At 50.0% G+C, this 13952-nt stretch overlaps 1 protein-coding gene across 9 annotated transcripts in view; it reads left to right on the top strand.

Moving 5' to 3' along the window:
* The window catches only part of CTXN1 (cortexin 1), a 28889-nt gene extending 15458 nt beyond the window's left edge, over positions 1 to 13431 (top strand). Inside the window, exons 1-5 of one of the 9 annotated variants that reach the window (XR_013229916.1) lie at positions 325 to 353; positions 506 to 589; positions 4972 to 5135; positions 11400 to 11486; positions 12215 to 12387. Coding sequence is in view for 6 of the 9 variants with exons in the window: in XM_077331719.1 (XP_077187834.1) it covers positions 12384 to 12638 (255 nt within the window). In the remaining 3 variants the exon portion in view is untranslated. Of the gene's footprint in view, positions 1 to 324; positions 354 to 505; positions 590 to 4971; positions 5136 to 11291; positions 11487 to 12214 lie in introns of those variants that run through there. The other 8 variants (XR_013229914.1, XR_013229915.1, XM_077331719.1 and 5 more) reach the window with 8 other exon arrangements.
* Positions 13432 to 13952: the final 521 nt, after the last annotated feature.

The raw sequence follows: 13952 nt of genomic DNA, 5'->3' as shown, positions 1-13952 counted from the left end.
CTGGATTTGGGTTGGATCAAGCCCCTAATGTTTCCAACCGGCTTTGAAAAACTCAATTCGGTTTGTTGTCACTTTGACACCCCCCACGCCGGAATCGCTGCACGCCTTTAGCTGATTCGGGCCCTTTTGCTGGTATACCATTTCAAGAGTATTCGTACAGGGCTGTTTGCGCCCAGCGCCGGAACGTCTGTATAAGGGAACATTCTTGAATTTTGCACGGAAATGAGCCATGGACAGGTGATCCACCCTCCGCCCGATCTGACGATTCACCACGCTGTGCAAATCCTCCCCGGCAAAGCTTGCATTTCCGTGCAATCCTGTATTCGCATTCTCAGATGTCTTCTTGGGGAGAGGTGAGGGCTTTGCATGCGTGGTGCCGGGCGAGCCAAAGACTGACCCCATCGTTGCTGGTGCACCTTGTCTCTCTTTCGGTCCACTCCCCCCCCTCCCCCCAGGTCCTGCTGGCTTCACCTCTGTGGCTGTAATTGATTCTCTGTCTCCATAGGAACCGACCGGGGGTGTCTGCAAAAGGCATGCAAGAGGAGGAGCGGCTGGAGGAAGAGAAGCCTTTTGCAGACAAAATCAACAGGTCTGTGCCACACCCTTTCCCTGAAGGAGGGCAGGGGTTTTGGGGAGCAGGGGATGTTGGGCTTGGTCTTGGGGGTGGGGGGGGGGGCTTCAAGCAGCATCCTGTTGCCAAAAAAAAAAAAAAAAAAAGAAAAGTAGAGTAATAATAAGTAAACAAGTGAGGTCTCCTGTGATCTCGGATTGTTTATTTAACGGCAGGGGGTTCCCTGTTGCTTCCCTGCTCAAAGTGCTAGGCTTTGCCTGAGGGGAGGGCAAATGCTGTATCTCTGCATGAAAGTGTTCCGTTCCTCTGGATTGGCCTTTTCTGACTTTTTGGCTGCAGAAAATGTTTGCAGGATTAGAGACAACTCTGACAGGATGTCAGCCAGCCGTGCCTCCCTCCCTCCCATTCCCCCAGAAATTACTTGTCGCTCCCCCCCCCTCTCCACCCCACAGAGTAAAAAAAAAAATAATTAAAAATTGACCCCCCCCCAGCCAACCAACCAATCTCAAGAGGACTCATCCAGCTGGGTCCAGAAGGCCACCCCAAGTCCTGAGGCAGCCTAGTGGCCGGTTTCACCGTGCCTGAAGCCAGAGTACGGCCCCCTCTCCCTCCAACCCACCCAGAGTAAAAACCCCCCACCCCACAAAACAGCCCTCCTAAGCATCCCAAAGTCCCCAGCCTGGACTCCAGGCACCACTAACAGGTCAGCAGTGATAGAGGAGCCTTGGGCAACACAGGGCTCTGGAGTAAACCTTGTGGTTATGCCTAACCCTGGCTGGGAAATGCTGCTCTGGATGCAGAGAGCAGTAGGACCTGTCTACCGCTGAGGGGAGGCACCCTGTCGCATCTCTGCATGAGCAAGTGACCCTTAGCTTGCCTCCTTCCAAATCTGGGATTCATATGGATTGCAACTTGGTCTCCAAGGACAGAGTTCACCTGGAGAAAATGGCCGCTTTGGAAGGTGGACACTTCACCCCATCGAAGTCCCTCCCTCCCCAGACCCCACCCTCCTCCGACCCCACCCTGCGAATCTCCAGGTGTTTCCCAGTCCAGCATCCCTGTCCACTGTGAAGGAAGAAGTATTTTAAGTATTTGAAAGGTTGTCACTTGGAGGAGGGCAGGATGCTGTTCCCATTGGCTGCAGAGGAAAGGACATGCAGTAATGGGTTTAAACTTCAAGTACAACGATATAGGCTAGATATCAGGGAAAAAATGTTCACAGTCAGAGTAGTTCAGCAGTGGAGTAGGCTGCCTAAGGAGGTGGTGAGCTCCCCCTCACTGGCAGTCTTCAAGCAAAGGTTGGATACACACTTTTCTTAGATGCTTTAGGATGCTTTGGGCTGATCCTGCGTTGAGCAGGGGGTTGGACTAGATGGCCTGCATGGCCCCTTCCAACTCTATGATTCTATGATTCTAAGAAGAGGTACAATGAAGTAAGTAAATAAATTATTTTGTATTATGCCCTTCCAGTGCTTGATACTTTCCCTGCTAGAATTAATTTTAGCAATTCTCCTTTGGGGAACTGGAATTCGAGAGGCGCTTCAAAACCACAAAGGAAGAGATGGGGGAAATTTGGTCACGCATATTTTGGCAGAATTTAAATATGCGAGAGAGTTGCACACCAGGCTGCTTAAAAGAATGAAACAGTTTTTATTATGAAGAGAAACAACTTTGTATAGAAGGAGGAGAGAGTCCTACCTAGCTGTCTAACTGTTGTTCTGCATTCATTCATTCTGGAGGTGAGCAGGGAGGAAGTGTGCTCAAGGAGCAGGAAGTCTCCTATTGTGCTAATCAGGAAGTTCCTTTTCTAGCTATGCAAAATACACATTTCCACTGTAGGGTATTCTTCATAAGCTTTAAAATAGTGAACGTGATTTTCTAAACACCATCATGATTTGGGTGGGTGGTCCTCTGTGGCCAGGTTCAATAGTCTTGAGAGCAAGTCTGATGCAGTGAATAGGACCGGGGAGACCTGAGTTCAGGTCTTGGCGCTGCCATGAAGTTAGCTTGAGGGCAGTGGGCCCAGACATGTTTCTCAGTGCATCCAATTTTGCAGGGGTGTGATGGATGAAACAGAGGAGGGAAAAGTTGTGGGTGTCTCCCTGACTTCCTCGAAGAAAGGAGAAGAAAGGAATAGCTGCAGATCGATTCCCAGGGGTGGACACGTGTTAATACCAGTTTGGTGTAGTGGTTAGGAGTGCAGACTTCTAATCTGGCGAGCCGGGTTCGATTTTGCACTCCCCCACATGCAGCCAGCTGGGTGACCTCGGGCTTGCCATGGCACTGATAAAACTGTTCTGACCGAGCAGGAATATCAGGGCTCTCTCAGCCTCACCCACCCCACAGGGTGTCTGTTGTGGGGAGAGGAAAGGGGAAGGCGCCTGTAAGCCGCTTTGAGACTCCTTTGTGTAGGGAAAAGCGGCATAGAAGGACCAACTCTTCTTCTTCCTCAGTCATATCAGGGCTCTCGCAGCCTCCCCTCCCTCACAGGGTGTCTGTTGTGGGGAGAGGAAAGGGAAGGCAATTGGAAGCTGCTTTGAGACTCCGTCAAGTAGAGAAAAGCTGCATATAAGAACCAATTATTCTTCTTCTTCAGTAATATCAGGGCTCTCTCAGCCTCACCTCCCTCACAGGGTGTCTGTTGTGGGGAGAGGAAAGGGAAGGCAATTGGAAGCTGCTTTGAGACTCCGTCAAGTAGAGAAAAGCTGCATATAAGAACCAATTATTCTTCTTCTTCAGTAATATCAGGGCTCTCTCAGCCTCACCTCCCTCACAGGGTGTCTGTTGTGGGGAGAGGAAAGGGAAAGGCGCTTGTAAGCCGCTTTGAGACTCCTTTGTGTAGGGAAAAGCGGCATAGAAGGACCAACTCTTCTTCTTCTTTAGTAATCTCAGGTCTCTCTCAGCTTCCCCTCCCTCACAGGGTGTCTGTTGTGGGGAGAGGAAAGGGAAAGGCGCTTGTAAGCCGCTTTGAGACTCCTTTGTGTAGGGAAAAGCGGCATAGAAGGACCAACTCTTCTTCTTCTTTAGTAATCTCAGGTCTCTCTCAGCTTCCCCTCCCTCACAGGGTGTCTGTTGTGGGGAGAGGAAAGGGAAAGGCGCTTGTAAGCCGCTTTGAGACTCCTTTGTGTAGGGAAAAGCGGCATAGAAGGACCAACTCTTCTTCTTCTTTAGTAATCTCAGGTCTCTCTCAGCTTCCCCTCCCTCACAGGGTGTCTGTTGTGGGGAGAGGAAAGGGAAAGGCGCTTGTAAGCCGCTTTGAGACTCCTTTGTGTAGGGAAAAGCGGCATAGAAGGACCAACTCTTCTTCTTCTTTAGTAATCTCAGGTCTCTCTCAGCTTCCCCTCCCTCACAGGGTGTCTGTTGTGGGGAGAGGAAAGGGAAAGGCGCTTGTAAGCCGCTTTGAGACTCCTTTGTGTAGGGAAAAGCGGCATAGAAGGACCAACTCTTCTTCTTCTTTAGTAATCTCAGGTCTCTCTCAGCTTCCCCTCCCTCACAGGGTGTCTGTTGTGGGGAGAGGAAAGGGAAAGGCGCTTGTAGGGTAGCCGGTTCTTCACCTATTGGGAGTGAGGCTGGTGCTGCTCAGTTGCCAACTTCTGAATTAGCCAAAGGAAAAGCCCCTTTTGCTGCAAGGGGCAAGTAATCACTTGAATTTGAAAACAGAATGTCACCACTAAGCTGGTGAAACTAATCCACCCCACAGTATGTAAAAATATGAAATACCTCCCTCTCAAAATGGGTTACTTTTGTGTGCAGAATGGCCAACTATTTTCAGCTTCCCCTCTTGTCCCTGAAAATGCCATCCCCGTGTGGAATCTCTGTCACAGTCTGCCTGGTTTTGTTTCAAATAACCAGAAAAAAAAATTCCAAACTGGCGATGGCAAAAAGCTTTATTCAGAACGAGTTCCTAGGTATAAAACCTCGTTTTCGTATTTTACTTCCTCAATAAACTGTAACAAAATCAAAGTATATCATGTCTTCATGCAGACCTCATATAACATGAAAATATAAATTTTATGTAACTAAAATAGTTTTCTACCTTATTTCTTAATTAGTTTTTTTTTAGGGATACAAACAAAGTCTTCAACCCACTGTCTAAGTATGGAAACAAATTTAAACATTTTATATCAAAAAAATCTTACATCAAAAAGGGAATTATTAAAGAACATATGTTAAATATACATTCCTTATATTTTATATACCTTATACTTTATATTTTAAGCCATATAATTTGGGTCTATTAATATCAAAGGTCCATGAAGGTAGCTCTCTTATAAATGACCCAGAAGCCTCTAGGTGTCCATTACATTTATAAAACAGAAGATCAACTCATTGCAGATCACGCTCATTAGGTACACTGTTTAATTAGCTGACGGGTCGTCTCTGCTGGTTTTGTTTCAAAGGCTATTCTGCTCCAATTGGAGGCAGGAGCAAAGGTGTTGCTGGCCAGAGAGGTCCCCCCCACTCTATCCTGTGGCAGTGAGTTCCCCAGGTCTATCCTGTCTGTGAAGAAAAAAGGGGAGTCTTCCCCCTCCCCCTCGAATCTGCTGCCCATCAACCTCACAAGGTACGTACTCTCTATTTTCAGCATTGCACCCGAGGAGCCTTCTTAGACACCTCTCTCACGTCCCTCCCACCCCTAAGTTTTCTGTGCTGTAAACTAAGGGGGGAAATCCAAATGATTTATCCTTTTCCTGTGGGGAAAGTGTTGTTCTAGTTGCCTGCTTCTGCACTAGTGCCAGAATATTTCCTGAGTTCTGGCGAGCCAAAATGTTTGTTGGATCCCCAAATATGGCCACGCTGTGGATCGGTTGAATGCCACTGCTACCAGCCGTCCTTTCAACCCGGTCCTAAGAATTCTGACCCTACAGTTTGCCAGGATCTCTCTTTGATCCTCCCCTATTTGTTTGCTCCTTTTTTGGGTGGGGGCTGAGGGTGGGGGTGGGGAACCTGGCCGTCTGTAGGTCCGTAGACGATTATCTCTCCTCTGTGGACCAGTTGGTACCAATCAATCTCCACCAGTCACGATGGTGGAGCGGATGCATAAATCCGTAAGCTGGGGACTGGCAGCCTCCAAAGGGCGAGATTATAGATTAATGCCTCTAAGATCATCCGATAAATCATAGCTAGGGTGTGTGTGTGTGTGTGCACGCCTGTGCCTGATTTTGATGACGGAGGAGACTGCATTACCCACAGGTAAGCACTGACATTGGAGTGAACTTCTTAAAAGTCTGGACTGGAGGGTAGATGCAGCTGTCCCTCCACCATGTGGGTTTTGGGTTCTAACAGCTGCTGGGAAAAAGCACCGTGACTTGGTTATCCCCCAAAGAGGTAGAAGGGACAGCAGAGAAGAAGAAGAAGTAGAGTTAGTTCTTACGTGCCGCTTTTTTTCTGCCCGAAGGAGTCCCAAAAGCAGCTTCCAATCGCCTTCCCTTTCCTCTCCCCACAACAGACACCCTGTGAGGGAGGTGGACTGAGAGCTCTGAGAGAAGTGCTCCGTGAGAGCAGCTCTAACATTACAGTGACTAGCTGAGAGTCACCCTGCTGGCTGTGTGTGGAGAAGTGGGGAATCCAACCTGGCCTTCCAGATTAGAAGCCGCTGCTTTTAACCACTCCCCCGAACTGGATGTAGCATGCAGTCTTGGCTGGAGCAAGATCCCTGGTTGCCTCTCCCGTTAATGAAGCTCAGGTGTTAGGGGAGGAACTTCTCCAGGACAGCTGCTGCCGGTCCAGGTAGACCAGTGTTTGATGCTCCAGAGGTCACCCAGAGACCAGGATTTTGCAAAGAGGTGTTTTCTTTCAACTACAGCTAGAGGAATGCTGTGTTTCCCCTAAAGGAAGGGCCACGTAGAGAGAGAATCCCACAGAATTTGACCTGCTGACATTTCCAGACTTCATAACACTCTGTTGGCCAGATCTATCATAGAATCATAGAATCATAGAGTTGGAAGGGGCCATAGAGGCCATCTAGTCCAACCCCCCGCTCAACGCAGGATCAGCCCAAAGCATCCTAAAGCATCCAAGAAAAGTGTGTATCCAACCTTTGCTTGAAGACTGCCAGTGAGGGGGAGCTCACCACCTCCTTAGGTAGCCTATTTCACTGCTGAACTACTCTGACTGTGAAAAACGTTTTCCTGATATCTAGCCTATATCGTTGTACTTGAAGTTTAAACCCATTACTGCGTGTCCTCTCCTCTGCAGCCAGCAGAAACAGCATCCTGCCCTCCTCCAAGTGACAACCTTTCAAATACTTAAAGAGGGCTATCATGTCCCCTCTCAACCTCCTTTTCTCCCGGCTGAACATTCCCAAGTCCCTCAACCTATCTTCACAGGGCTTGGTCCCTTGGCCCCAGATCATCCTCGTTGCTCTCCTCTGTACCCTTTCAATTTTATCTACGTCCTTCTTGAAGTGAGGCCTCCAGAACTGCACACAGTACTCCAGGTGTGGTCTGACCAGTGCCGTATACAATGGGACTATGACATCTTGTGGGAAGGTACTGGGGATTTGGTGGGGCCCAGGGAGGGCAGCGACCTGGGTGGGGTACGACCCATACAGCCCACCTTCCCATGTCCTCCAGGGGAACTGATCTCTCTTTTCCAGAGATGAGCTGTCATTCTGGGGGATCCCCAGACCCCATTCCCTAATGTCAAGCCATACAAATGGGGGGGGGGAATCTTAATTGATTCTAATTGCGGGATGTGAGTTTCTCGAGCTGCGGAGCTGTCCCCAGGCTTGGGCAATGGATCTCTCAAAGGCCCACTCATCCCTGCGATACGAAGATTCAAACTGGGTTGTCTGGGTTGTCTGCAGAATCCCTTTGTTGGCCTGTTGTTTTTTAATCCAAAGGAGGCTGAGCCACTGATCTTTATTAGCCAGCAAATGTTTTAATGCTCCTTTCATCAGACAGGGCGTTCTGCCCAAGTGGGCGTGCCCCAGCCCTGTTGAAACACATGCCCTTCGGGGGTTTTTTACCCAATTTCACGAGAGCCGGGGTGGTGCGATGTTCAAACCTTTTCCAACCTTTTGACTGTAGAGGAATCCCGGAAATATTTTTCAGGTTTTGAGGAACCCAGGAAATAATGCCGTGGCCCTCCAGAGAAGTGGGCGTGGAAGGAAGAAGTGGGAGCCAATCAATCAATCAATCAATCAATCAATCAATCAATCAATCATTCACCATTTCCATGGTGGAGAAACAGACTCAGCCTGTACAGCCGTAGGGGATGGGGGCTACAATGATGTCTAGTGATTAGGGTTGTGCACGGCGTCGTCCGAATTGTCTGCTCCGGGCCACCGCAGCCAGTGACTCACCACGGGGGGGGAGGGAGGGTGCGCATCTGCGCACCCTCTCTCCCCCCCCGTGGTGAGTCACTGGCTGCGGTGGCCCGGAGCAGCCAATTCGGACGCCGCCGTGCACAACCCTCCTGTTGATGTCAGCGCCCGTCCAGACTTCTGATAAAGGCCATGGGACCCTGGTTGGGAATCTTTGGTGTCAATCTGCGTCCCTCTTATACCCATCTTTCCCTATAACTATGCCTTGGGTTGAAATTTTGGAGAGCCTTGATTTGCCAGCTTAGGAGAGGAGGAAGCTAAATGACGGTTGGGGTTTTAGGAGAATGTTTCACGAAAGTTCTCCCATTCTGGATTTTGGTGTTCCAAAGGGCCTGGTCTTGTTTCCAAAGCGGAAATGACACTAGGAACCCTCCGTTGTGTTCCGCTTTGAGTAGTTTAGCAGTTCGAGTGTCGGACTAAGATCCGGGAGATGCCGTTTGGAATCCCTACTCTGCCCTAGAAGTTGGCTGGGTTCCCGAGCCGTTCCTCTTGCATAATCTACCTTCCAGGGCTGTTGTGAGGATGAACTGGAGGAGAGAGGTCAAGGTGTGTTAGTAACTGTGTTAGTCTGTAGGTAGCAGCAGACTAGAGCAAGCGTCCAGTCACACCTGAAAGACTTACCAAATTTGGGGCAGGGGAGGAGGTTTTGCGAGTGACACACAAAAGCAAATTTGGTGGGTCTTTCAGGTGCGACTGGATTCTTGCTCTTTTCTGCCCAGGGAGAGACAAAGAATTCTTTGTGTCCCCAATGAGGAGAAAAACAGCATAAATGAAGTAAGGAAATAAGATCTCACAGAGTGCCTTCTTTTGGGGATGGGGGCATTTTATGGAGCTCGTGTAGGATAAATCTGGGGCAAGATCCGTCCCCCACTGTTTCTTTGTTCAGCGCTCGTTTTTGTATGCCTTTTCCCGTGATGACAAGTATCCTTTGGGTCGAAAAAAGAGACTATATTTGGTCGGTGTTGATTGTGTTCCCTTATCTGTCTGCCTCTTTCTTCTGATCTCAATACGTCTCTTTTTCAAACAGTTGCTAAGGGAACTGGTTTTTAATAAATGCTGATGGAATGGGAGGAGGTTTTTCTTACCCAGTGATGGTTTTGTTTTCTTTTTTTGCCGGACTCCGGGGCGCAGCCTGCAGAGAGATAAAAGTTAAACCCGTAAAACGTGAGGCTGTGTGGCCAAAATTTGAGAAAAGCCAGAACTCCGTGGAGAAAAATCACAATTTGGCCACTCGGTTACACTTTTAAAAGTCGATTTAATCCACAAGGCACTTGGAGTGCTATTCCTCATTTGTTTTGGGGGCGAGCGGATTCCGATCTGGCCTGCTTCCCAATCCTCCTTAATTTATTTTTGGAGTTTTCTAAAATTAATTCTGGCTAGAGTGCCCAAGCTGATGGCTGCAACTCTAGATTCCTTCTGTAGCTTTCGCTCCTCTGTTTAACTCAGGGGTCCTCAACCCCCGGTCTGCGGCCCGATACCGGGCCGCAATGGCCATAATGCCGGGCCGCCAGCGGCCGCGCCTTCCTCCCCCCCCCGCAGCGAGAAGGGGGGAAGAAGCAGGCACGGCCGCCGGCACGGCCGCCGGCATGCCAGCAACGCAAACGTGCACGCGCGGAGCTGCCGTGCATGCGTGTTTGCGCCCCTTGCTGACGAAAATGCGCACGCGCGGCAGCTCTGCGCATGTGCGTTAGCGCCACCTAGTGGCGAAAACGTGCATGCGCGACAACTGCACGTGCGCGTTTGCGAGCAGTGGCAGCGGCCGGGCCGCCGGCTTTCTCCAACCCTCAGAGGCGGTCCCCGACTACTAGAAGGTTGGGGACCGCTGGTTTAACTGGTATAACTGGAGAAAGCTGCAAAACTGCAGAATCACCTGCGTTATAGCACAAGTTCAATATGGCAGCCATGCTCACCTTCCCCCTCCACTCTTTGCCACTCTTGCTTGAGCCCTAAGTACCCGTTTGCCCTTTCCCCCAGCGGTGATGGCTAGGAGGTGCTAGAACAAGCCGGGAGGGAAAAGGCGGGGAGGCATTTTCCTGTTTTGTTTGTGTTAGGAGGCAATTGCATTATTGCGCATGCTCATTCCCCCAAAAAAGGGGAGGGGAGGCAGGGCAGAAGTTAGGAACAACCATTCTCCCTACAGAAGAGTAGAATGCAAGCTGCGAATAGACTCCTGGCTGGTGCCAGAGAAAACCATAAATGCAGAATGCCAGACCCAAATTTCAGGTCTGTATCTGGTCATGACTGGGGAAGGCACTGGCAAACCACCCCGTATTGAGTCTGCCATGAAAACGCTAGAGGGCGTCACCCCAAGGGTCAGACATGACTCGGTGCTTGCACAGGGGATACCTTTACCTTTACCTTTATCTGGTATTCAATGTGGTGAGAACACGCCAGCAAATTACAACTGCAGAAACAATCCATGCCACACCTACCCAACTCACTTGAGAAAGAGTCAGCAATGTCCTGGTGATGTTTCTCTTCTGATCTCGGATTGTTTCCAGCTATATGTATAATTGTGCAGAATTTAACAGAGGTCCTGCAGGGGGTGTCAGAGTTTTTATTTAGCATAGATAGGATAGGAACGGCCTGATGATTTTCAAATTACCAGTGTCCTGATTGGCTCAACTGGAGACTTCCTTCTGTTTGAGCACACGTCTTCCCCGCTTGCCTTCAGAACAGCGGTTGAACAGAAGAGCGATTGCAGATAACAGCTAGATAGATACTTAGGTCCCTCCAAATGCAGCATCCTGTTTCCCTCGTGCCCCAGGAAAGCCATCAGACAAGGGCACAAAGATCTTAATTATACCCCCTAGATCAGGGGTAGCCAAACTGTGGCTCTCCAGATATCAAGGGACTACAATTCCCATGAGCCACTGCCAGCATGGAAATTGTAGTTCATGGGCATCAGTTTGGCCACCTCTGCCCTAGACTACCCCTGAGCATGGAGTTTCTGTTTAGCCATCCTATGATGGGGTGTTCATGTGTGAACTTGTCTTAATTCCCTTTTAAAGCAGTCTCAGACTGTGGCCATGGAGGGCTCCTGGGGCGATGAGTTCCGCAGGTTAATTCTGCGTGATGCAGTAATTACGCCATGCGCTAAAATGATACTGGTGGATGTCTCTTGCCAGAGGGGAACCACTCTGCTCCTCCTTTTCATTCTTTAGTCTTTCTTGCTTATCCTGAACTGAATTTTTTAGATTGCCAATGTTATCTTGTAGAGTGCCATATGCACTAGGGTGACCAACTCCAGGGGGTAGCTGGAGATCCCCTGGGATTACCACTGATCTCCAGGAGAGAGTTCAGTTCTGTAGAAAATGGCCATTCAGGGAGCTGACCTCTCTGTCCTTGCAACCCACTGAAGTCCCTCCCCTCCCTAAACTCTGCCCTTCTCAGGCTCCGCCCCCCAGAAATCCACAGCTCCTGGCCTGGAACTGGCAACCCGACACATGCACTGATAGAACGGTGTAACAGATCTTCCCAAATTCTCTCTTCCGCCTTCAGCCCGAGGAAGAGGACCGGACTCCAGATAGCGCAAAACGGGACAGGATGTGCCGCCACCTTTTCTGGCTGTTGAAACGCAGGTGTGAGGTAAGAAGAAGCCTTGTGAAGTGGGTAGCTAAAAATGGAGGGAAGGCGCAAGTGAACTGCTGCCCCCCCAAAGGGAAGGGTTTGAAGTGAGAATTTGAACTCGGATCCCTCGGATCCTCAAATCCCAATTTGAGCTTAGATACTTCTCTGTTCCTGCATTCTGTCTTCACAACAATGACCTTGTGAGATGTAAGACGATGAAGAACACCTGATATTTTTATACCCCACTTTTCACTACCTGAAGGAGTGTCAAAAGCAGCCTGCAATTGCCTTCCCTTGCCCTCCCTACAACAAACACTCTGTGAGGCAGGTGAGGCTGAGAGAGCTCTGAGAGAACTGTGCATGGTCCAAGGTCACGCAGCAAGTCTCACTTGTCTCAAAGTGGCTTATGATCGCTTTCCCTTCCCCTTCCCACAACAGACACCTTGTGAGGTTGGTGACGCTGAGAGAGCTCTGAGAGAACTGTGACTGGCCCTAGTCCAGCTGGTTGGATAGGGAGCAGTGGGGAAATCAAACCTGGCTCTCTAGATTGGAGGTCACTGCTCTTAACCACGCTAGCTCTCTGTAGGCAGGCTGAGAGCCATTACTGGCCCCGCGGTCACCCAAAAAATGTCCAGAGCAGGGTGGGGATCCAGCTCTTATCCCCCCAGATCCCAGGCCCTGCTGTGTGCACATAGAGCCCCAGACATCACAGGCCTGCGCATGACCTGCTGTCCTTGTTTCCCCAGCGTCCCCAAGTGGGTGGCTGCTGCCGTCGCACCACCTCCCGCCCGCCTGCCAGGAAGTGAGCGTCTTGTGGGAGGAAAGGACCGATTGCTCCCAGCGCTGGAGGATGCGGGGTGTGTGACGGGCCGGGCTCCGCCGCCATTGGCGAGGTGGGCGTGTTGCCCAGGCGTGATGGGTGATGCCTCGACCTTGGATTACGAACTGCTGTCCCCAGGACGGTCAGAGCCCGGCCCCGGAGCCCTCGCGATGGATGCTGAGCAGAAGACGGTCTTTGCCTTCGTCATCCTCCTGCTGGTGTTCTTGGTGGTGCTGATGGTCCGCTGCTTCCGGATACTGCTGGACCCCTACAGTCGGATGCCGGCCTCTTCCTGGACTGACCACAAGGAGGGGCTGGAGAGGGGCCAGTTTGATTATGCTCTTGTGTAGTTTGGGGTCTCGTGGTGGTGTGCTTCAGCCCGTCGCCGGGCGGGCAGTTTGTGTCAGGGGGATGCAAAATATGTGTGTGTTTGTTTTCCAGGGGCTCCCCTTCTCCCGCACTTTGCCTGTGTACGGAAGGGAAGCACGCCTCTGTCTTATTGTGACCCTAAGTGTGTTGTGATTGTGGGGTCCTGCTGGAGTGGGAAGGGGAAGGCGTCCTATGGCATGGTGAGAGCATAGCACTTTGGTGGGGGGTGGGGGTTTGTGTTTTGGGTGGGGAGGGTTAAATCTAAACCATGAGGACAAGAGAGTACAGAGGACTGGGAAGGACAGCAAAGGTGGTAGAACTTTGTCATAAATGTGATCCCAAAGTAATATTTTCCCAGGTGGTTTTGGCCTGGGCTCAGCTGGCCCCAATGGAACTGGTTGCGGTTCAGGGTTTGCTCTCCATGCCCTGACCCGGATAGCCCAGACAAGGCTGATCTTGTCAGGGGTTGGGCTAGATGATCTTGTCAGATTTTGAAAGCTGAACAAGGCCGACCCTGACTAGTATTTGGATGGGAGGACCTCCAAGGATTTGGGTGGTAGTTCCTCCAAGGAACAGTAGGAGTCATGAGGAGGCAAGCAATGGCAAACCCCGAAATGTCCCTTATCTGGTCCATATTTTCGGACATGGATGTTCTCCCCCCTTCTCTGGAAAGGTAATAGTAGATGCAGAGCACAACAGTATTCTGTGCGTGCCCAGAAGTACTCTTCCTTTAACACAGTTGCATAGTGGCAAAGTAAACTAGTTGAAACCTTACACCTGCAGCCTTATTGCAACCTGCTTGTCTCCTGGCATCTTTGGGGCAACACAATGGTAACCTACCTTACTCGCCTATCTTATAAAGTTGTTGTGCATACTAAAACAGAAAAAGGGAGTGTTGCACCAAAAAGAATACCAATTTAATGGTGTGAAAAAGAATTATGATGAATAGTCATGATTAAGGCCTGTGACCATGAAGGAAGCCTTGAAATATGTTTCAGGCTTTGGGAAACCCCAGAAGTGGTGGTGTGCCCCTTCAGAGACATGGGCGTGGAAGTAAGATGTGGGAGCCAGCCAATCAATCGATCACTCAATCAATCAATCAAACTTTATTACAGTCGTCCAGACCGAGTTGTGTGAAGTTAATACATAAAAGACCAAAAGAATATGGTCATTTGATATAATGCAATTTAAAACAGATCATAAAATAGAACTTAAAATTATGCTACTTTAGAGCATCGGATATTTATGGCGGCGGCACAAAACTTAGCCAGCTGAGTTGTCACCTGAAGGGGCCT

This window comes from Paroedura picta, chromosome 4 (genome assembly GCF_049243985.1).
Source record: "Paroedura picta isolate Pp20150507F chromosome 4, Ppicta_v3.0, whole genome shotgun sequence".
Classification (NCBI taxonomy): domain Eukaryota; kingdom Metazoa; phylum Chordata; class Lepidosauria; order Squamata; family Gekkonidae; genus Paroedura; species Paroedura picta.
The sequence above is the reverse complement of the archived record's forward strand: the minus strand, read 5'-3'. Positions and strand labels throughout refer to the sequence as shown.